The following is a 24,022-nucleotide window of genomic DNA, read 5'->3' as shown; positions in this document are numbered from 1 at the left end:
TTCCATGAGCTATATACCAACACTTAAAACTTGTAAGTAGAGATAAAATACAGAACATTGCTCTACCTGAAGGAAACTCAGTCATTTACAGGGAGAGGCGTGCTTTTGTTGGGCTCTAAGTGAGGAACTTTTCATCCAATGAGGCTTTTTGCCATCTAGGCTAAGATTGTGGGCTCAATTCTTATGGAAAGAGTATTTTATTTACACATTTACTGAATTCATTAATAGAACTCTAAGGGCATTGTTTTGTATGTTTATCGTGTGTTTGAAGTTCTGCTAAAACTCAGGTGGAAGATTATTCAATTATACGGGTGATAAAATAGAAACACAATGCCATTTTATTTATGTTAACCACTCTCAAGGAAGAGAATGGAACTGTAAAAACAGTTGATATTCTCACTGTAACCTTCCCTATCATTAGGTTTCACAGGGATTAAGACAAAACATTTTAAAAAGAAATCTGAAAAAGATTTGGTATTTAAATATATTTTATGCATGGTATCCAATTTCCTTTTTTTCTCCATTTTATGTTGGCTGTGCCGAGATATGTGAAATAGTTACATCGATTTGTAATTTGTGACATAGGAAAGCCGTGTTATGTAGTGCTTAATGGGTATCATTTTATTACATTGCCAGGCTCTGCCTTCAGGTTCAGTCTAAGAAATGAGGAAAGAAAAGTTAGAGACGTCAATCTGGGACGTGCTCAGTGAACACAAGAACTTGCTGTGGCTGTGCTGCTGGTTGTTAAAATTCTGGGAGGATTTCTTCTATTAGTTCAATCAGCATGTCTTGGCTCTCAGGTCCGCCCTGTATCCCTGACTGCTTCAGACAGAGCTAGAGCTACAGGTAGATATTTATTTATTATCATACGATATTAAAATATTTAAATGACACAGAAGAGCTAATAATGGAAAGCAAACCATCCCAAGCCCCTGCCAGTATTTCCCAGCACTTCTAACTCTTCCAGCACATTCTTCTGGTATTAAATTCATATCTCTCCACATGCTGATATTCAAAAATGTATCACCCTTATTACCTTGTTTACAGACTTCATATGTAGATCCTGAAGCCCCAGCTAGTTGATTACCCAGTGCTTTCCCGCAGCTCAGCTCCCCGTGACTAGGACCTGGGTAGGGTGGGAGCCGTGCCAGCCAACGCCATCAGCAAGATAGTTTTTTCAAATGCTCCTGTTTCCCCTAGCTTAGTGGCAAGCAGGAAACTCCAGTGATATCCCAAGTTGTTTCTGAAGAGCAAAAGTCTGGTTAAGAGAGAAACATTTGCACACAGTCCTAGGGAACCAGTCCTGCAGAAATCGAGGATTGAGCACTTCAGGTAGCTATGATAGCACGTGCAAATTCTCTGAGGCAGGGATTTGCCTGGGTGGTTCAGGGAGGAGCCAGGAGGCTGGAGTGACTGAGCCAGAAAAAGTAAGTGAGGTGCGTAGTAGGCGAGGTCAGACAGGCATGGGGAGGCATTGCTTTTACTGAGTGAAATGAGAGACCCATGAGAGGTATGGGAAGAGGTGTGGCATGGTGTGACTGACACTGCTACGAGCTCACTCAAAAGGCTGGGTGAGGTTAGGCTGTAGGAAGGCAAGAGTGGTGCCTGCAAGAAGATGCTGGTGACTTGGATCAGGATGGGAACAGTGAAGATGGAGAGGAGAGGCCAGATTCTGGTAAAACTGACTATATTTGTTGATGGATTTGATGTGAGAGATGAAAGAAAGCAGAGTCAAAGATGACCCTGAGGTTTTTGGGCAGAACAACTGGAAGACTTTTACTGAGATGAAGAAGAAAGTTTTGCAGGTGGAGATCAGGAGTTTGGGTGGGAACATGTTAACTTGAGGATGGCTTTGAGACATTCAGGTGGAGATGTTAGGAGAATTCAATGAAGAAGTCTTGGCTGGAGATCTATAACTGGGCATTCCCAGTGTATAGACGTATTTAAACCCACAAGACCAGAAGGCATGAAAAGAATGAGTGTGGATAGGGCTCAGGAGAGGCCCAAGGACGGGGTGTTGGGGCACTTCTAACCTTGAAGATTGGGAGCATGAGGAGGTGGTGGCACAGCGACTAGAGAGACAGGAGGGTAATCAGCAGAGGGAGGTGTCCCGGAAGCCAAGTGACAAACAGGTTTCAAAGAGGATGTGATGGGCTGCACCGAATGCTGCAGATGGGTCAGACGAGATGAGGACTGGGTTTGACCATGGGACTTAGTGAAGTGGAGGACCTTGATGACCTTGATGAGAAGAGTTTCAAAAGCGTGGTGAGGGTGATGGAAGTGGGTTTATCAGAGAATGGGCAAGAGGAGGAGAAGCACAGGTACAAACAAGGACACTCTGGTGGAGTTTTGCTGTAAAGTGGAGCAGAGGAACGAGGCTGATGGAAGACATGAAGCTGGAGTGGGGTTCCCTTTACGATGTGAGAAGCAATGTGTGCTTGTCCACTGACGTGAGTGATCCATGAGAGGGAAACATTGACAGAGGAACCATCATCGGATCAAGTCTCTGAGTCAGGGAGAGGCCGGGCTTGGCGAGCATGGGGAGGGGCTGCCCATAGCTAGGACCTCGCCCATGGCTAGGGTATCGCGAGTTCTCCCATGGAACCGAGGGGAAGGCAGCATCCGCGCAAATGGATGCGAGTAGGTGGCATGGATGTGGTGCTGGCAGGCTGTGAGGTTCTATTTTTCTCTCATTTCTTTTCTCCCCGAGCTAGGAAGCCAGGTCATGAGCTGAGGCTGAGGATGGGGTAGGTGGTGATGGAGTTTGGCTTGAAAGGGAAAAAATGTCCAACAGTCATCTAGGGCCTCCAGCAAAGGAGTGCACTAGGGAAGTGTGATAAAACTGATGAGCAAGAGTGAGGACGCTGGGTTCGTTGTCATCAATTCACAGGAGGCCAGTCTGCAAGGCTGTGACTTTTCCTCCACGCTTATTTACCGTGCGGGTGCAGGGGCAGAGCAGGGGGAGAAGTGGATGTAAACTAAATGGAAGTTTGCGCCCGTGAGTATCAGAAAGCAAGAGGGGCAAGAGCGTTGAGGGAATATACCAGCAGGTGATTAAATGAGAACATAAAATTTGTTTTTACAAATGCTTTATTGAGGAGTAATTGACATACAAGAAACTACACATATTTAAAGTAAAGTGTGCAATTTATATGACTGAATTCTACCATGAGCACAGCACTTGGCCCAGTGCTGCTGCCAGTAGGAAATAGAGGAGGAGCAACTTTCCTGGGTGAATACACAAGCCAGGAGGGAAACCAAATACAGGACACAGAACAGGCAAGCTCAATCATTTTCTGACAGGCAGGGCTTCATAACATGATCCTAAAAGTCATTCTCACCAATTACTCCTGTAAAATACTAGAAAATAGGACTGATCACACTAGTATTGTTTGTATATAAAAGGGAAAAGTAATATGGAAAACAGCTAAAGTCTGTACGCAGACTTGAGGGCATATTAAGTAGCCTTACAAAAAAAACTTAAAAAAATAAAAAACAGGTTTTCTCTAAGCAGGGTTTCTTTTTCATTCTTCAAGTGAAGTGTGAGAATGCATTGTAGTGCTCCCGTACCATATCATGACTATTCCAGATCCATAACTCTCAACTTTCATGTGAAGTGGCATTTGTACATAAAGCCACTTAAGAAGAAAAATTTAATACTAATACAGTCAAGTGATTTGCAGGCCCAACGGAGAAGCAGCCAGAGTAACAGAGGAAGTCAGGCATTCCTGGGTTTGAATGCCTTTTTGCCTTTCACCTCCTGTGGTACCTTGGGCAAGTCACTGCTCTTCCCAGAAGTTTCCATAAGTGTGAAATGAAGATAATGTCCTACTTGTAGGGCTGTGAAATTAAATGAGCTAATAGGTGAAGACAGATGTGGATTTAAATCCTGGGTCTATGTACCACTTACTGTGTGACTATGGACAAGGAACTCTCAGGGTTATTTATATATGAAAAAACTGAGACTTTTAAAGCATTTAAGCAACTGCCCAAGGTTGTCCAAGTATCCCCCAATATGTGAATTTATTCATAATTCTGTATATGAACTATTATACTAAACTGTAACAGTATCATACATGTTATATCATGTAACAACATATTATATAACCTACTCAAAAAATCTAAAGGATGAGATTTAAAAAAGAATTGGCAATAAAGACCCCGGTATTTTTTTTAAAGTGTACAATTTGAAAAGTTCCCCATACTTATACGCCTGTAAAACCATCACCACAGTCAATATAATGATCATATTCATCACCTTAAAAGCTTCCTTCTCATCATTTGTAATCCTTTTCCCTCACCTCCCAGCCACCCAGCCCCAGGCTATCACTACTTTCTGTCACTATAGATTTTTAAATTTATTAGAGTTTCATATAAGCAGAATCATTTATGGGATCATCCTTCTTGGTCTGGACACTTTCATTCAGCCTAATGATGTTGAGATTCATTCATGTTGTAGAGTGTATCAGTAGTTCATTTCTTTGCATTGCTGAGCAGTATTCCATTGTATGGATAAACTACAGTTTGCTCATTCACTCATCTGTGAGTGTACATTTGGGTTGTTTCCAGTTTGGGGCTATAAAACTAACATGAACATATGTCCAAGTCTTTGTATGGACATATGCTTTCTTTTCTCTTGTGAATACCTAGGAGTGGAATGCCTGGATCATATGGTACCCAGATTATCTTGACAAAATCCACTAGAATGCAGAGGGTTGGTGACTGGCAGGGTTCAGCTGTGTCCCAAACCCCCCACCCCTCACCCACAGCACACCTGAGAATTGAGTCTACTTTTATCTCCAGTTACTGACATTTAACTACACCCTAGTCCTGCTCCTAACTTTTGATTAGAGGAAAGGTTCAGTCAACGAAGCACTTGGTAGAGTGTTTCAACATGTGTGATTTCCTTTAAAAGCGTGGTCCCAGCTCTGCATCACAAATCTCTGGCTGGCTCCCTGTCTTCTACCTGCTGTCTTGGCAGCTTTGCTCCTCTCGTAACCCTCCTGACTCATTCTCTTTTAGTATTTGCATGTCGCATTTAGTTAAGAATGGGAAATTATGAGTGCACGAAGCAAAGAACTGATCTTGAGTGCCCGGTGGCTGAAACAAAAACCAGACAGGACCGAACGTAATTGAAGCTCCATCCATAAGGAGGTGAACATAATCCCAAGACTAGAAGGGACATGGCGGGAAGGTCTGGGCTGTCTCTCCCCACCTCACAGTGCCCCTGCCCAACTTCTGAAACCCTGAGTGTTCACAGAGCACCTACCTCATGTTAAAGCATAATTTTTTAAAAAGGTGAAATCATGATTCTGTTGCAGATATGAAAGGAATGCATGTTAAAGATTTTGTTTTTCTCATAATTTACATGATGGAAGCAACCAGTTCAAAGGGGAATCCAAAGGACAGACACATTTAGAGATTCAGTCATAATGAACTGAACTTGCAAATGGGACAAACTGGCTTTTCAGAGTTCGAGGGAGGGTAGTCCCTCCACTGGACAGAATTGACCTGGGTGTCTGTAGACAAGAATGATTTGCATTGCTGTCAATTTTCTACAAGTTAACTTCAGTCTCCACAGGGTTGTAAAATAGCTTAGTCAGCGACAAAGGTGCACACTTCTATAGGATCAGATAAAATCCTCAAGACTTCAGCATTCCAGAAAAAGGATATCCAGCAGTCTTTTGTTTTTTTCAGCTTTATATTTCTTCTTACAACTGACAGTGCCTGGTAGTCCAGGCCAGGACGTCTCATGTGCCCAATCCTCAAAGATGTTCCTGCCCTAGACTCTTTCCTCTGTTCTTGCGCCTCCTGACCACAGGGTCCTAGGCATGCCTGAGACCCCAGAGCTGACTCATTTTAGCCCACTTTTCTTTCAGGAACTAGCCGAGAGTTTCCATCCTAGGACTGACCCTCTACTACGGAGTTTATTTTCCATTTATTTAGCATTTGTACTGCCTCAGACCATGGAAAGATCAGGGCTGAATCTGCAGCCTGTTTCTAAAGCCCCTAATCCTGCCTGCCACCAAATCCCAGTTGAGTTGGGCTGAGTAGGACCAGAGGCCTTCCTGAGTGTAGAATGCACCAAGTTCCTATCAAAGGCGGGCTAACTTTATTTTGAGACAAAATCTCTGTGACAGATTTGAAGGAAAACCACAGTGAACTCTGTGTACTGCACAGGATGTTCACCTGTTAGACTCTAAGCAGATATCAAATCTCAAAATGGAGAAAGGCTCCCTGGTGCAAAACACTGTTCTAACGACTGCATGGGCATCTGGAGGGGCAGCATGGAGCTTATGACCATGCTGGGGAAATACGCCATAAATGCAGAAAACTGTAAAATGATAGATCAGAGAAGTAGTGACCAGAAGGTACTGGGAGTGGTGGGGAGGCTGAGTCCTGGGCCAGCTCCAGTGTCTGATTGGAACTGGAGTTTATGAATAACAGGTTCACCTGCAGGAGTGAAGTTTCCCAAGGCAGCTGATGGATGATATTCTAAAATCAGGTATTTTAAGCCTTGTATTTTTAAAGATTTTGGGTTGGCACCTCATAGTATCAAAAGAAATGGTAATTAATCAAATACATAGGTAATTTTGGTAGAAGTTTTAGCCATCGAATTCACCTCCTCTACGTTTTTAGTTAGAGTTGCTAATAATTCACAACTCTGCGGGTTCAACAACCCCCTTCCGTTCCACAGCGGAGGACGCAGGAAAGAGGGGCGGGGCGGGGCGGGGCCGGAAGTGGGGGAGGGCTTGTCTCCCGCTGTCCGGAAATTGGCTGGCGTGAGAACCGCGCCTGCGCGGAGGTGGCTCGCCCGCCGTCTCCGGCAGACATGGCGATTCACTAGGAGGTCACTGCCACTTCTGCTGCGCGTTTTAGGATAAAGGAAGAGTGGAACTTCGTGGCCGAGTGCAGGAGGAAAGGCATCCCCCAGGCTGCGTACTGCAAGAATGGCTTCGTAGACACCAGCGTGAGGCTTCTGGATAAGATTGAAAGGAAGTCTCTCGCAAGACAGAGTTCGCTTTCCAAGGAGAGAGACAAACGGAGCAGTGAGTTCGTGTTTGAACTTTCGGGGGAGCACTGGCAGGTGAGTCGATGCATTTCTGTGCTTGCAGCAGGTGGAGGCTCGGTGCAGCGCGGCGGCCGGCGTGTGCTGCCAGGCTGAGCTCGGGGCGTTGACCTTGGCCCCGTGCGCGCTCTTGTCTTTCGAGAGCTTTCTCCTGGATACGAAGGAGCCATTGCTTGCTCTTAAGGGGCTTCCCGCGTCTCCTCCGCCGTAAAGGACTGTGTAGTCCGGAAAGGAGCAGCGGGATCCTTCTGAGTCCCTCCGAGACTGCGAGGGATTGGGAACCAGCGGCTCCCCCAGGATGGCACAGCCTTTAAAATGCTTAATTTTGCTGCCTTCCCCCCGCGCCTTACATTAAAAATAACTCGACTTTTTTTTTTTTTAATGCACTGAACATATGACTTCTCTGACACCCCTTTGCGGGCCGTGACTTGGCTGGCTCGTCACAGGGTGTAAAGCAGCAGAGGAATTTCGCAAACCCTTTAGCCAGTTTTCCTCTGAAAGGCTGACGCCAGGACCAAGGTGCCGCCTCTTTCTATCCTCAGGTGCTTCCTATTCTCACTCCTCCAGCTACAGCTTGGCTTGGAGAGGCATCTCAGGGCTGCCCGTATTCTGACGTTTCATGGTTGAAGCAGTACCAGGTGTGCAGGGGGCGGGGCCAGGGCCGATGAGCTCGGGCTGTGGTCCCTTCAGAGGGATGGGTTCTCAGGGATCTGCCCTCCATCTCTTTTTATCCCACCATTTTGTGGGGAAAAGGACTCTGGACTGGGAGGCCAAATATTTGGGGCTGTTTCTTTATTGGCCGTGTGACCAGGGCAGTTGACGCCACTGGTATACATTTTATGCCCGTCTCTGTCATGTGATGCTTGCCTTGACCCCCTCTGAGGGCTGTTGTGAGGATGAAATGAGCGAATATTCTATGACACTGGCTTGTTAGGACACAGTCCTCTAAAATTGGGAGAGATTATGACTGTGAAACCCTTTGGGTGGTCCTCCTGCATCGCCATCAGTGAGATCAGTGGATATGCGCACACTGCCTCTTTGGCGGGGAGGAGGGGGCGAGGGAGGGCCTGCCTGGATTTCTAATTAGATACCACTGGTTAAAAAGTAAAACAAAATAAATACCACTGGTAAATCACCCTCAGGTGTAGTCGTTTACCGTGATCCCAGCTGGACGGCTCACCCAGCCCACTTGAGGAACCTGCTGCATCTCTTCGGCTCACAGCGGCTTTGGAAAAGCATTTTAAAGAGCATTTAGTGAGTGCCTAGTGTGGTAAGGGGGACAGAAAGAAGGTTATGAGTCAGCAGGAGACCCCAGGGGGAACTGTGTGGACGCTGTCTTCGTTACTTACAGCCTATTGATCCCCTCCACTGGGTTCCCTGAGCCGGTGCTCTAACCTGATGGGTACCCACCCCAGGGAGGACTCCAGGGCCTCAGGCATTCATTAGTATGAATGTCAGTTGCTGTTTTCCTCCCCCAGAGAGATTGGTTTCAACCTTATCTTTAATTAAGGAGTGAAAAATTCACCATCTTAGAGTGCTCCTGGTGGTGAGGCAGTTCTGGCCTCTGACATCACACCAGGCTGCCTGCTTGACTGCTGCAAGAGGTCACCAAGGGTTGGACAGCGTGGTGGAGCTTCTGGGACCTTGGGGACTGGGTGGTGAGAGCTCTGCTGAGGTCACTTAGGGCTGGCTGTGGGACCTTTATCTATGGCTTCTGGTACCTGTTGCGGGCAGACTGGTCATTCCTTGTGAGATGGAAGCCCCCGGGCCCTGCTCTTTCAGGGATATTTCTCCCAATTTTATTTAACAGTGCTTCAATGGATAGTTTCACTTCTACTATCAAGTTTTTAATTTCCAAGAGCTGCCTGTTTTGGGAATGAATGAATCCTATGATGTGGCTTTATTTTTCTACTTTTATAGATAACTCTTAAATTTTTCTTGAAAAATTGTGTCATGTTTTCATTTCATGGGGGCTTTTCTTACCTATCTTGGGATCAATAGCTTTTTTGGAGGAAGTTTCCGTATTTCAGAGTCTCCTTTTTCTTTTAGGGTTTGTTTTGGTCCGCACGTTGGGGCTCTCCCGCACTTCTGGAGATACTGGGAGCACTGACACGCTGATTGGGGTGTGTCAGGTGGGGGCTTCCTTTTTGTTTTGCTTTATTTTTGTTTTGTGAGGGCATTGCTGTGGAGCCCCCATTTAACCAGCGTGCTCCCCCTGGGAGTGGGCATTTATGATTTGTCTGCAGCTGGTGAGAGCTCGCACAGGAGGGTCCTCACACATCCTCCAGGCAGGGCAGGCCTCTGGGGCCAAGAGGAGAGCCGGGGTGGGCAAGTCTCAGCACTCCTCACGCATCCTGTGGTTGCTGCCTTCCCCTCAGAGATGCCTGCTGATCCCCAGTCCAGGGATTCCATTTAACCCGTCCAATGAATAAGCCTTCCTACAGGGGCAATGGCTCTGTGACATGGATAGGGTCAGGGAATCTGGTCCTCAGACTTTGAACCTGACCTCCTCCTTTTAGCCCTGCCTTCCACTTCCAGACGTGCCCCTGTCTTCCACTACCTGAGCTTCGGGGGCATCTGGTGTGAAGTTTGGGGTGTATCTGATCGTTCCTGCTGCTGCTGGTCTAGGATTGAGTGGGTTGGGGGAGCTGGGTTACCATCTTCCAACTTTTCAGCTACCAGCACGTTGCTGCTGCCGCCTCCCTTGTCTTTCTCTTAGCCCTGCGGTGAGGTGGATGCCTTCAAAAAAGAATTCCTTTCCTGTCCTCTCACATGGAATTTTAGAGAGGAGCAAATGTCTGTGTATATTCAGTCTGCCATCTTCACCCTGTCCCTTTTATTTTTATTGAACACATTATCTTAAGAGTTTCCTCATGTTATTAAAAATAGTTATGGATATAATTTTAGAAGGCATAATAAACTTTCCAGACATGTCATGATTGAAAGCGATATGAGAGAAGTTAGTTATGAGGCCCTCGATGTTGAAGCCTCAATAAAGAGAATGTTGTCATGACTGGGGGTCAGCTCCTTGATGTCCCCACTCATGATCTTGTCTCAGCTGCAGGAGGAAACCCTCTGGTCTGGTGTGGGTTGCATTCAGGTCAGGAGGTGCCAAGGTGGGTTTGCCAGGCCTGGATGCTGGGGCCTGTCACCCAGGGCGGGCTTGGTTTAATGCTCTACTGTCACCGTCTTGACATTCTGAATAAGTTTTAGCAAGCGGCCTGCATTTTCATTTTGTACTAGTTCGTCAAGCTGTGTCGTCTGCCCTTACCCTAAGTAACCCATTTAAATGTCTGTGGGTTTCAGTTTTCCTCTTTTAAATGGGCTTGAATAATGCCCACTCTGTCTTAAAGGGTACGTTTATGTGAAAGTATATTTAAGGTGAAAGCACTTTTGCAAGTTAAAATCTTAACCCACATATCCAATAGCAATGATCTTAAAGCCCATTACAAGTACTGGGTACTGAGCAAAGGGTCATTGTGGACTTTCTGGTTGCTGCCTCCACCCCACTGACCTCTCCCCTCTGCACTCCTGCCCCACTTTGCTAATGGTGCGCTGTGGTCAGCTCTGTGAAGTCAGGGGATACGCGTGTCCCTCAATGCACAGCACAACTTGCTTGCAGTGGGGGCTTGTAAACTCATGAGCTGAATTTCTTCAAGTGGACAAATAGCCCCCCTGAAGTCTTAAGCACTTCTCAGCACCTTTACAATTTTATCCCAGAGCACTTGAGCCAGGGGAGGCCCTGGATATGGCTGAGTTCCTCTCTGTCACTTCAGAAGTTAGGGGCCAGGGAGGTGGTGTCCCTGGAAGATGGCAGAGCCTGCGCCTGGTGTCTGGGTCTCCTCAGTGTCATTCTGGGCTCTTTCCCTGTTGTAGACTCATTAAAACCATTTAGAAGTTTCCTTTATTAACAAATACTAGATGTTGATCAAGTGTTTTTGTGTGGGGGAAGGGGAGGTAATTAGGTTTACTAATTTACTTTTAGAGGACGAGGTCCTGGGAATGGAACTCAGGACCTGGTATATGCTAAGCACGCGCTCTGCTACTTGAGCCATACCTTCCCCGCATCAAGTATTTTTTTAAAAGTCGCTAGTTCGGAGGAAGGGAAATGCAGCACACATTTTAAAATCTAAGGGTATGGCCAGATGACTTTTTTTTATTTCTTCTTTTTTTTTAATAGACTATTCTTTTAGAGCAGTTTCAGGTTCACAGCAGAACTGAGCAGAAAATACAGAGTTCACACATAGCCTTCCCTACCCACACATACATACTCGCCTACCGTCAACATCCCTAGTCAGTGTGGCATATTTGGCACAGTTGATGAACCAACATGGACACGTTATCATCAACCAAATCCATAGTTTACATTAGGGTTCACTCTTGATGTTGTGCATTCTATGGGTTTTGACAAATACATAATGACATGTAGCCACCGCTGTAATATGGAATAGTTTCATTGCCCTAAAAATCCCTTGTGCTCCAAATGACATTCTGGAAAAGGCATGGCTACAGAAACAATAAAAATATAGTGGTTTCCAGGGGTCTGGGGAGAGAGAGGGAGGGAGGAATGAAAAGATGCAGATGGTGTTTTTAGAAGATGTTAAATTAGTACGTTGTAAATAAATAATACGTCATGGCTTTGGGTGGGAGCCTGGTTGTCAGCATTTACTCAGCATTTGATTTTAATACTGTCGTGAATTCACAGCCCTTTTGAACTTGGGCTGATCTGCTAGTTAATGACAGCAGCATTGTCTTGCTTTGTTTGGAATGGCTGTAGAGCTGGCAGTTAAGGCTAATGCTGTCATGCATGCTCCCTCGCTTCTTGTTTTTGAAATAAATGCACAGTTTTCCTTTGCTTTGTGCACGCTGCCTCCGAAATCCAACACACAGAGGGCCTAGTTCTGATCGGTGGAATCCATTCTGTTCCAGGAGCTCCCAGATTCCTTGAAGGAGCAGACACACCTGAAAGAATGGCACATAAGCAATACCCTGATTCAGATCATTCCTACATATATCGAGCTGTTTCAAGCCATGAGGATTCTGGATCTGCCAAAAAACCAAATCTCCCGTCTTCCAGCTGAAATTGGTATGTTCCTTAGCCGGAGGCTTCAGGCCCCTTGTCTGGGAAGCAGGTAACACTGGGAATGCTTCCTTTTCCCGCTGCCCCGGAAGTTGCTGGGCAGGGCTGTTCTGTGTGTTCCCAGAGCTTCAGGTTCACAGTGTCCCCTCTGGGTGGTGATGCCACAGTCTTACCTGCCTAACCTGGAACGTGCTGACATCTGCCAGGTGCTCAGAAACTAGAAGACTCATGAGGGAGTGATGCTCTGTTTAGCAACTTTTTCTCCTTTTGGTTTTAGAAATACAAACATGCAGTAGTATGTTTACTGTAAACATAAGATACACTATATTGCGTCCACATATTAGTTGATAAAGTCAGTTTAGCTTATGTTATTTTGGTCAAAATTTTATTATTTTCAGTCATATTGTTGTTCAGCTGCTTCACTTTAAGTGAAGATCACAGTGATCATTGTAACTGTTTCTTTCTCTTGGGTGTGAGAGGCAGAGGTCTGGGGGCTGCATGGAGCTCCACGCTCACGATGCACACCTTCGGACCAGAAATGCACCATCCGTCAGGACAGTGGTTCTTGTACACGTCCTGCTGGGTGTGCAAAGACTACAAAGCCCAGACCACCTGTATACCCAGACTAGGATTAGGTGACGTCTCCCCCAGACGAGCAGCAGACTTGCTGACCACTTGTTATAGAGGAGTGGGTAACTCAGGTTCACTGTACTTTAGCTGCACCCCGTGTGTAGTGTTGTGTTTTTAAATATATTTTTGTTAAAGTATAGTCAGTTTACAATGTTGTATCAATTTTTGGTGTACAGCACAATGCTTCAGTTGTACGTGAACATGCATATATGCACTTTCATGTTCCTTCTCACCATAGGTTACCACAAAGTATTGAATGTACTTCCCTGTGCTGCACAGTATAAACGTGTTGTTTATCTATTATATATATCAGGGTCTGCAAATCTTGAACTCCCAATTTACTCTTCCAACCTCTTTCACCACCTGGGTAACCATGTTTGTTTTCTATGTCTGTGAGTCTGTTTCTGTTTTGTAAATAAGTTTCTTTCTTTAATTAAAGATTCCACATGTAAGTGATATCATATGGTATTTTTCTTTCTCTTTCTGGCTTATTTCACTTAGAATGACATTCTCCATGTCCATCCCTGTTGCTGCAAATGGCATTATTTTATTCTTTTTATGGCTGAGTAGTATTCCGTTGTATAAATATACACAGCTTCTTTATCCACTCATCTGTCGATGGACGTTTCCATGTCTTGGCTACTGCAGATAGTGCTGCTATGCACCTTGGGGTGCATGTAGCATTTTGAGTTGAGGTTCCCTCCGCGTATATTCTCAGAAGTGGGATTGCTGGATCATATGGTAAGTCTATTTTTAGGTATTTTTGGGATCTCCATTCTGTTTTCTATAACAGATACACCAAACTGCATTCCCACCAGCAATGTGGGAGGGTTCCCTTTTGCCCACACCCCTTATCGTTCATGGACTTTGGAACGATGGCCATTCTGACTGGTGTGAGGTGATACCTCCGTGGTGTTTTGATTTGCGTTTCTCTGATAATTTGTGATATTGAGCATTTGTTCATGTGCCTTTTGGCCATTTGTATGTCTTCATTGGAGAAGTGCTTGTTTAAGTCCTCTGCCCCTTTTTGGATTGGGTTGTTTGTCTTTTGGTTATTAAGTTGTGTGGGCTGGCTACATAGTGTGGAAATTAAGGCTTTGTTGGTCACATCATTTGCAACTATTTTCTCCCATTCTGTAGGTTGCTGTTTTCTGTTGCTCATGGTTTCCTTTGCTGTGTAAAACTTTGAGTTTAATTAGGCCCCATTTGTTTATTTTTGCTCCTATTTCCATTGCTTGGGTAGACTGTCCTAGGAGAACATTGCCAAGATTTGTGGCAGAGAATGTTCTGCCTATGTTTTCTTCTGGGAAATTTATCATGGCGTGTCTTATATTTAAGTCTTTAATCCATTTTGAGTTTATTTTTATGTGTGGAGTGAGGGAGTGTTCCAACTTCATTGATTTACATGCTGCTGTCCAGTTTTGCGAACACCATCTGCTGAGGAGACTGTCTTTTTCTCCATTGTATATTCTTGCCTCCTTTGTGGAAGATCAATTGACCGTAGGTCTGTGGGTTGATTTCTGGGCTCTCTGTTCTGTATTATTGATCCATATGTTTGTTTTTATGCCAGTATGATGCTGTTTTTATTAGGAGTGCCCAATTCTCAGCAGGATACTGAGAAAGGAAAAGTCGTGTTTATCGAAGGAGATTAGGCATGGTGAAATAAATGGCAAGAAGAGTGATTTGAATACAAACATAAATGATTTCTTTCTGTCTATAAGTTGTTGAAATGTTATACTGGAGGTATACTTTCTAAAGTACTTTTTTTTTCCTTCTCGAGCTGAAAAATTGACTTTCTCTTTGAGCTTACGAGGAGCTAGTATACACCTTTTTCTCGGGTTATCTCATTTTCTTTTGGCATCCCCTTATATAAACAAATTCTGATATAGTTGATATAAATGTACTGGACCAAATGCCTCCATCCACCTGATTATGTAACACTTTAATAAATACATGTACTTTCCTGTATCTGAAAACTAGACTGCTTAGAATATTCACACCATCTATGCCAACCTTCTACTTTGCTTCTTTAAACTGAAGAAGTGTTTTGTAATACAGTGTTTTACAGAATCTGGAGCTCCGGAGAGCATTAATTAGATCACATGCTCCCCAATCCTCCCCAGAAGAGAAATTTTTTTCTCATTTTGTATTACCCCGCCTTATCCATCAAGCTGTTTTGATACCAGTAGCTGACAAAGGTTGCAGAGTGTACCCGGTAGGTAAGTTAGAGGGTCCAGATTTCCACAGCATCACCATTATACTTGTTACAGTGAGATGAACAAAATTGACTCAGGAATGACCCTGCCTCCAATATGCTGTCTTTGTAAGTTTCCCTTTTTCACGTATAGAATGGCAGGATATTTGTATTTTGAGTGCCTGCTCTCCAAAAGTAAACAATACTTCTGGTTTTCTAATTTTAAAAATTAGATTGAGTGTTAAAGTATTTAATGCCTTGGAACATGCGAGACAACGATTTTTAGAATATTAAAATATTTTGTCTTGTGCTGGTTGATTGTTGGGAGCAGGTCGTGTGTTTATCGGGATGCAATGTTTCTCCACCAATCCAGTTACTGTGTGATATTGTTCGTGTGTTCACTTCCTGCCTGTAAAAGGGACTTAGGCCTTTTTAAAGCATATTATTTAAGCATCGCAGGTCATAATTAAATCAACGCAAATATGAAGTCATAGATAAATGAATTTTATACAGTCTATAAAAAAACTTTGAGTCATTTATCTTGTAAGTTAAGTTTTGTGCATATTTCAATATCTAGCTCCATCCCATTAGAGTCCACTGATAGGCCACAGCTGGCCACCATCCTTCCTAGGAACTGGACCACTTCAAAGCCATTGCCTGTCATTTCATTCATCATGATTTCAAGGGGATTTGCACTTTCTGGCTGCTGAGGCCTGACCCAATCTACATGGAGGCCATATCCCCTACAGTCACCTTGCCTGTAGTTTGATGAAGGGCTACACAGGTAAAGAAAGCAGAAAATGCTCTGATCACAGTCCAAAGTGCTCAGGATAAAAGATGAGCAGACTTTTAATGCAAAAGTGCTTAAAAGGAAATGCAAAATTATTTTTAATGCCTTCCCTACCATCATTTATTACATCTGTCTTATACATCTTTGTTTTGTTTTTTGTTCTTTAAAAATCTTAAAGGACCTGCACCATGGATATTAATTTTTTCTGCTGACAGGTTGTTTGAAGAACTTGAAGGAACTCAATGTGAGTTTCAACCGTCTGAAAAGCATTCCTCCAGAACTGGGAGACTGTGAAGGCTTAGAGAAACTGGACTGTTCTGGAAATCTAGAATTAACTGAGCTCCCCTTTGAGGTAAGAAACATTTTTGCACTGTAATTTGCTTTTATTTGGTTTGTGACATGGAATGGTCTATAACATGGGGGAGAAGCTCTAAAAGATGAAATCCATTTTTATTTATATCACATTTTCCTGACATTTTAATCACCCTAAACCAGCTATTATAAAGTCTTTACAAATGACACTATACTGGTCCACAACCTGAATTTAAGTTCAGAAATGCTGTCAAAGGAAAACTAGGCAAAAAATCATATTAATGCAAGATATTTTTATTTAATGTCTGGGATGTCAGTTTTCTGCAATGCAGATTTTGATTTATTTATCCATAATGGTTAAATAAATTGGAAACAGTTGAAATAAAGGGATAAAATTCAAAACATTCATATATTCATAGCAAAACTTAGGTAACTAATACAGTCCTGCAGAGAGGAATTGAGAAGTCCATTAACTAAAAAATACTCATTATATTCAATGGAGAAATGATTTTAAATCACTTTCTGATAAAATGAGCAGATGGAAGTGAACAGTTTTTGCTGCCAAATAAAACTCAGCACGCTGCTTGTGCTTGAAGAGAGAAGGATCTCTCAAATCCTCCTGCTAATGAATCAGCTGAAAATAGTATCACTGGTGAGGCTCTGACAAGGCCTTGGCCACTGATTCTGTCTAGTCCTAGAAGGCATATTAATTCTCCATTTCTGAAAACTTCAGGGTGGGAGGAAGTGGCTGCTTCTATTCTTAGCACCATGTCACCCCAGGAAACGCCGGGCGGTAGTCCCGGTGCGGGTGCACAGCCAGGGCTCACAATTCCCTGCACAAGCTGCTCAGTCCCCAGTCCTCCCCACTTTAGAAAGCGGCCCAGTAATCTCTCAGATGTTCAGGCTGGAAGTGGGACAACTCATCTTTGACCTTTTTATCCCTCCCCCCATGTCCACTACGTAAGTCACTCCTATTGGACAGATTAACCACTTACTTCTCTGTTACCGAACGTGGCAAATTGGAAACTTCTTCACACTAGTTCTTACTACATAAAATGGCACTGCTTATTTATGAAAGTGTAAATGGCTTGAGGGCAGCCACTGTGTGCTATTTATTGTGGCACCCCCAGTGTGTAGCACAGGGAAGGACACATATTAGGTGCTCAGAATACCTGTAATGCTGATTGGATTTGCGTGTGTTCATAGAAATGCCTTTGGGAAGAGACATTCCTATTAAAAAGTAATCCGAATATTTTTGTGATTCCTTTCTAGTTAAGTAATTTGAAGCAAGTTTCCTTCGTAGATATCTCAGTAAACAAGTTCTCCAGCGTCCCGATCTGTGTGCTGCGGATGTCTAATTTGCGGTGGTTGGACATCAGCAACAATAACCTGAACGATCTGCCCCAAGACATAGACAGGTAGCTGCTTGCACTCTGAAGGTGAAGTACGTGAATCACTTACATTTTAAACAGGCACAGCACATGAATGCTCTCTGAAATCGACTGATGTTCTCGAGTTTCTTGTTTCTAGGAAATTAGTTTGGCTCTTTATAGAATAGAATAGTTTGCATCACACATACACATGTACAGTTGACCCCTGAACAACAAGGGGGTTGATCTGCACGTAATTTATTGTCGGCCTCCGTAGCTGGGGTTTCTCTGCGGATTCGAGCAACCACAGACTGACGCGGTACTGCAATACGTCTATTGGAAAATAGCTGCGTGCATGTGGGCCTGCACAATTTAAGCCTGTGTTGTTCAAAGGTCAACTATATATGTGTATGTGTACACATGTGTGTGTGTGTATGTTTATATGCATTTGAACACATCTTTGTCATCTTGGTGAACTTTACCTCAGTCCAACAGAATGGAACCATTAACTTTTTTTTTAAATTGGAGTACAGTTTACAATATATTAGTTTCTGTCCTACAGCACAATCGTTCCGTCATACATACATATACACACATCTATTCATTTTCATAATCAGTTACTACAAGGTAATGAATGTATAGTTCCCTGTGCTATATTTATTTTAAACTTCCTGTTTATCTATTTTATGCATAGTAGTATATATACAAACTTTGAACTCCCAATTTATCCCTTCCTCCCCAAAGGTAGAAAAGTAAATTCATTATGTATGGAATAGAAACATATCATTTGTTTTTATTAGTTTCATTTGTTGATTCGTTATACCTAACATTTTAAACAAAATTGATAGAAAACCTAAGCATATCCTCATAGCTATTTCTTGTTTAAAAAATAACTATACTCACTCATGTAAGAGTCATTCATTCCACCAGTATTACTGGGCTCCCACATGGCAGGCCTGGAGAGTGGTGGATGAAACAAACTCTCCAGCCTTCTGAAATCCAGTCTTCTTAAGGTAGCATAAGTCAGCTGTCGAGATGCAGAAGCCAAAGATGGCTTGGTCCTGAGTGCATTCTCATATGATTGCTGTGGATAGATGCTTTCCAAGTTTATGAGACAAAGTGGGAATTGTTTTAGTTTGAAACACAAGGGGAACTTGGTGAAGCATTTGTGAGATCAGTCAAAATTCTACAAATGAATGAAAAAACTAGAGAGGGTCACTCTGGAAGACAGAGGAAGACCTTTGGAGCATATTGCTCCTTTTCTTTTCCCTCTGCAGGTTTATTCCTATTTTAAAGTTTGAAAATATGATGGGAGAATAACTGTTTTGAAGACATACAAAAGAAATATGTTGCCAAAATTTGTCTATTCTCTAATTCTAATGTGATTTCTTTCCCATGCCCCGTTAATCCTTGGGAATACAGTAGACACTTTGGTAGAGGTATGGGGACGTGTTGATTTTGCCTCTGCTATACCTGTGTCTTCAGTTGGCAATTGAGTCAGCAAAACCTTAAAAGAAAACCCAAATCATGTCATGGATAGTGGCATGGCTTTAAATTACTTAAATAGTTTATTCTCGTAACGATCACATATGAAAATTAACTAGGTAAATTCTAGTAAGAAATCCTCATTTGTAATCCACTTTGGTTTTCTTAGCTGTGAGGCTAAATCCTTCTATTCTAATCTCTTTTGCGTCTTCTTTAGGCTAGAGGAACTGGAGACCTTCCTCCTGTATAAGAATAAGATGACATACCTTCCATATGCCCTGCTTAACCTAAAGAAGCTCACCCTGTTAGTTGTCAGCGGGGACCACTTGGTGGAGCTCCCGACGGCCCTCTGTGACTCATCCACACCTTTAAAGTGAGTAGACCAGGATCCCCAATAGAGACCCTTTTGGACACAAGGTAAGAGTGAGAATCGCCTGGAGCCTTTCTCAGGAACCGTTTAGATCGTTCTCGTACTTTTTACAGGATATTGAAGTTTTTGGCCAACGGCCTGGGGAGGTAAAGCTCAGAGGATTTCAGGGCAAATGCTGCCTGCTGGCTGAAGGCACGCAGTGCCAAGGCCCAGGGTGCCCTGGTCTGTCACTGGGCACTCACGTCACCGCTGGCCAGGGTAGATGGGTCAGTGGCTGCTGAATCCTCCCTCGGTGCCTCACCCTTCTTTGGATTTCCTTGGAAGTATCTGCAAACCACCAAGAACTATGAAAAAGCATCCATACTAAGGTGATAGACTCCAATCTAAGGTAAGAAACTAAATAGACTTTCTTACCTCAGATGTGGAGTGGAAAAGCCCCAGCTCTACCCTCGCCTGAGGCACGTCCCCTCAGCTCCCTGCTACTACCATCCTGCCAGAATCTGGGGCTTTAGGGTTCCCCTATCACCTTCACCCAGAGACCATTTTGGCCCACCCCCAGCAGCTCAAAGCCTCCCAGGAACTTTCTCATGAGGCCACTCCTGTGAGAGCCACTTCCTCACTGTGTCTGGGGTCCCACCTGCTTTGAACACCAGTTGTTTGTTAAAACCACCATTTGAGGGAATATTTATTTCCCCGGGACTCCCAGTTTTCACAGTAGCAAATGCTCACTGTTAGCACGAGTCTTCCTTATCTTCCAGTCTCTGTGATAAGATACATAGCAAACAGAAGTAAAGAGGTTAAATACTGCAAAGAAGAGACTAAAATCAGTCCTGTAGAAGCACAAGATTAAGACATCTGCTCCACCCTGCTCCTCTCGTCGGAATGGGCCATCCACTGTCCTTGGCTGACTTAGGAATGCTGTCTAGATTAGAAGAGGCCCACTTCTTCATACCTAGACAGCATTCTGGAAGAGAAGGGGTAACAGAACTCACCCCTCAAACCCTTTCCCGATTTGGGCAGCTGGGAGCAGATGGAGCAGTCTCACGTCCAGGGGGAGGAGGAGGACCTCTGGTCAGGGTAAAACTGACTGTGCAGGTAACTACAGTTGTTTCAAATGATACAACTGTAGGACTTGGAAATCTAGGAGAATCAGATGCTTTTTGAATTAATAACAGTTCAATAAAAAAAAACTTTGCATTAAAAATTCAATAGCTTACTGATTTCTTAGGAATAACCTGTAGACAACAATGGAAGAAATCATGGCAGTAATGCTAATAACCAACAATAAAAAATATCTAGGAAAAACCCTAGAAGGAATGACTCCCTTATATGAAGGGAGCCAAGAAGTGTTCCAAAAGAATATCGAAGAGTGCTTGCATTTTGGGAGGTACTTATATCTTTTCTGGTTGGAAAAGCAGTCAAGAGGTGATTTCTTCCAAAAATTAGGCTGAAGTATAATGTGATTCCATAGCTCCGGTGGGATTTCCTTTTTGGAAACTGAGAAACTGATTTGAAAATGTCTCTGAAAGGGAAGAAGGGCAGTGATAATTTTGGAAAACAAGAGTAATGCAACAGAATTTGCCTAGAATAAATGATGGGATATTAGGCAGAGATTTGCAGATACATTATTAGAAGAGGTGGTCTTGAAATTGACCTTAATACATGACACAGGAATTCTCATAAACCAGTGGGGAAATATTAATACAGCATGGTGGAAATTGGCCAGGTAGACAAAGATAAAGCCTTTCTTCATTCCCTTTCTTATGCTGTAGACTATATATCATAAATAGTACACAAAAAGAAATCTGGATTAAGCCACAAATTAAATACAGAAACTGTAAAAAGAGTATCAAATGCCATGGTATTGATGAGGGGGTTGACTGTGTACTTAACACCTATCCATCTTGAGGACCTCCCCCCACCTTAAAATGAGGGAACAAAATTAAAAACATAAACCCATGATGACGGAGGAAACAGGGAAGGCCTTCACAGAATAGAGATCCCAGTACGTTTCTGGGGACATATGCAGCAGCCGGAACAGTGGTAGCTCATGGAAATAGGATGAAATAGGCTGAAGCTCAGAATAAACCAAGAAACGAGTCATCTGACTTAAAAGACTCTGAAGAAGCGTGGTGGTCAGATTCCAGGTACAGGGAGGTGTGTAGACTTTGGTGCTAAAAACAGAAGGAATGAAAGGAAAATCTCTTAGAAACAGGTGAGCCCCTGCCCTCCACTCTCTTCCTTGATTCCCTCGGGAGATCAGTCAGCACCAGCCGTCCAGCCCACGACCAGGGGTGGCCCTGAAGCAAAGATGCCGGCTTTTGTGTTCGGGTATTCCCCAGGGTGCTGGCCTGCTCCCTGAGAGGTCACCCGCGGCAGGGCTGGCAGCTAGGCAAGCACTGCCTGCATCTCCAGGCCTTACCAGATAATTGTTGCAAAAATGTCTAAGTGCTGTGTATTGATTTGCACTTCTAGAATCAAACTGCAGGCAGGATAGAAACATTAAATATAGTTACAGATCAGAACGCAAGTGTTTTTGACATTAATGTGAAAGTATAAAAACTCTAACCAAAGTGGGACTAGAGAGAGTATACTCAACATGATAAAAGCTATTTATGACAAACCTACAGCCAGCATAGTACTCAACGGTGACAAGCTGAAAGCCTTTCTGCTAAAATGTGGACCAAGACAAGGATGCCCGCTGTCATCACTTCTATTCAATATAGCATTGGAAGTCTTAGCCAGTTAGACAAGAAAAAAATAAAAGGGATCCAAATTAGAAGGGAAGAGGTAAAGTTGTCATATGCTGATGACATGGTACTGTATATAGAAAACCCTAAAGGCTCCACACAAAAACTACTGGAGCTGATAAAAGAAATTGGCAAGGTATCAGGATACAAGATTAACATACAGAAATCAGTTGCATTTCTTTACACTAACAGTGAAATATCAGAAAAGGAAAGTAAAGAAACAATCCCTTTTAAATTTGCATCCAAAAAAATAAAATACTTAGGAATAAATCTGACCAAGGAGGTGAAAGACTTACACATGCAGAACTACAAAACATTGACTAAGGATATTAAAGATGCTTTAAAGAAATGGAAAGATATCCTGTGCTGTTAGATTGGAAGAATATTGTTAAACTGGCCATACTACACAAAGGAGTCTACAGATTTAATGTCATCCCTAACAAATTACCCAGGACACCAATTTACATTCCCACCAACAGTGTACAAGGGTTCCCTTTTCTCCACATCCTTGCCAATATTTGTTACTTGTGTTCTTTTTGATGATGGCCATTCTGACAGTTTTGAGATGATATCTCATTGTGATTTTGAGCAGGCATTTCTCTGATACTGGTGATGTTGAGTAACTTTTCATGTTCCTGTGGGCCATCTGCATTTCCTCTTTTAGAAAAATGTTTGTTCAGTTCTTCTGCACATCTTTTAAGTGGGTTGGTTGGCTGTTTGCTTTTTAATTGAAGTACAGTTGATTTAAAATGTTGTGTTAGTTTCTGGGGTACAGCAGGGATAGACTTGGAGGGCATGATGCTAAGGGAAGTAAGTCAGACAAAGACAAATACTGGAAGATACCACTTACATGTGGAATCTAAAAAAGTATAAACTAGTGAATATAACAGAAAAGAAAAGGAACTAGTGGTAACCAGTGGGAGACGGAAGCGGGGGCAAGGTGGAGGATTAAGAGGTACAAACTATCAGGCATAAAATAAGCTACAAGGAGGTACTGTACAACATGGGGGAATACAGGCCACATTTTATAGTACCTATAAATGGAGTATAACCTTTCGAAATTGGGAATCATTATAGTGTATACCTGTAACATACCATACTGGACATCAACTGTACTACAATTAAAAAAATGTGATACTGTAAAATAAATACATAAAGTTAAAGAAAAACATGCTGGGTGGGAACATAGCCAGCTCCCCCCCGCCCCCCCCCCCATCAGCAGACTTCCTGAGCCACAGATACCTCTAGACACGGCACTACCCCCCAGAGGTCCAGGACCAAGCTTCACCTGGCAGTGGGCATGCACCCACTCCTGCCAGGAAACCAGCAGAAAGTGCAGGTCCAGCCTCACCCACCAGGGGGCAGACACCAGAAATAAGAAAACAATCCCAAAGCCTGTGGAAGGAATCCACAAACACAGGCCTGAATTTACCCTGGGACTGGCTGGACCCTGGCCCTTGGGCGACAAGAGAGGAGTGTACTGCTGGGACAAATAGGACGTCTCCCACAGAGGACCACCTCTCCATGGTTGACAAACGGAACTAACCTACCTCAAAATGCAAATAGAAGGATAGTAGACAGTGTGAGGCAGAGTAATCTCTCCCAGGCCAAGCAAGGCACAAGACAAAAATCATAGAAGGAACAGAGGACAAGGAGATAGGCAGTTTATCCGAGAGAGTTTAGAATGATGGTGAAGATGTTCAGGGAACTCAAGAGGAGTATAGATGCACAGAGCAGAGGTTTCAGCAAAGAGTCAGAAAATATAAACAGTGCCCAAACATAACCTTCCCAGATTCAGACAATACTACAGAGCGACAGTAATCACAGAAGCATGGTACTGGTACAAAAACAGACGTTGATCAGTGGAACAGAATGGAGAGCCTAGAAATAAACCCACAAACTTTTGGTCAATTAATCTTTGACAATGGAGCAAAGACAGTCGCTTTAGCAAGTCGTGTTGGGACAGCTGGAC

The 24,022-nt window shown here is 43.4% G+C and overlaps 2 protein-coding genes across 3 annotated transcripts in view; one reads left to right on the top strand and one right to left on the bottom strand.

Annotated features, from left to right (window-relative positions):
- CRIPTO (cripto, EGF-CFC family member) overlaps positions 1–24,022 on the bottom strand; it is a 102,361-nt gene that overhangs the window by 30,864 nt on the left and 47,475 nt on the right. The window lies entirely within an intron of this gene.
- Positions 1–24,022, top strand: part of LRRC2 (leucine rich repeat containing 2) — a 67,098-nt gene that overhangs the window by 36,106 nt on the left and 6,970 nt on the right. For both annotated transcript variants that reach the window (XM_072941130.1, XM_072941129.1), the window contains 5 exons: positions 6,880–7,087; positions 11,999–12,155; positions 15,979–16,115; positions 17,348–17,493; positions 19,148–19,303. In XM_072941130.1, coding sequence (XP_072797231.1) covers positions 6,880–7,087; positions 11,999–12,155; positions 15,979–16,115; positions 17,348–17,493; positions 19,148–19,303 — 804 coding nt within the window. The remainder of the gene's footprint in view (positions 1–6,879; positions 7,088–11,998; positions 12,156–15,978; positions 16,116–17,347; positions 17,494–19,147; positions 19,304–24,022) is intronic.

This window comes from Vicugna pacos, chromosome 17 (assembly GCF_048564905.1).
Source record: "Vicugna pacos chromosome 17, VicPac4, whole genome shotgun sequence".
In the NCBI taxonomy this organism is placed as follows: domain Eukaryota; kingdom Metazoa; phylum Chordata; class Mammalia; order Artiodactyla; family Camelidae; genus Vicugna; species Vicugna pacos.
The sequence above is the reverse complement of the archived record's forward strand: the minus strand, read 5'-3'. Positions and strand labels throughout refer to the sequence as shown.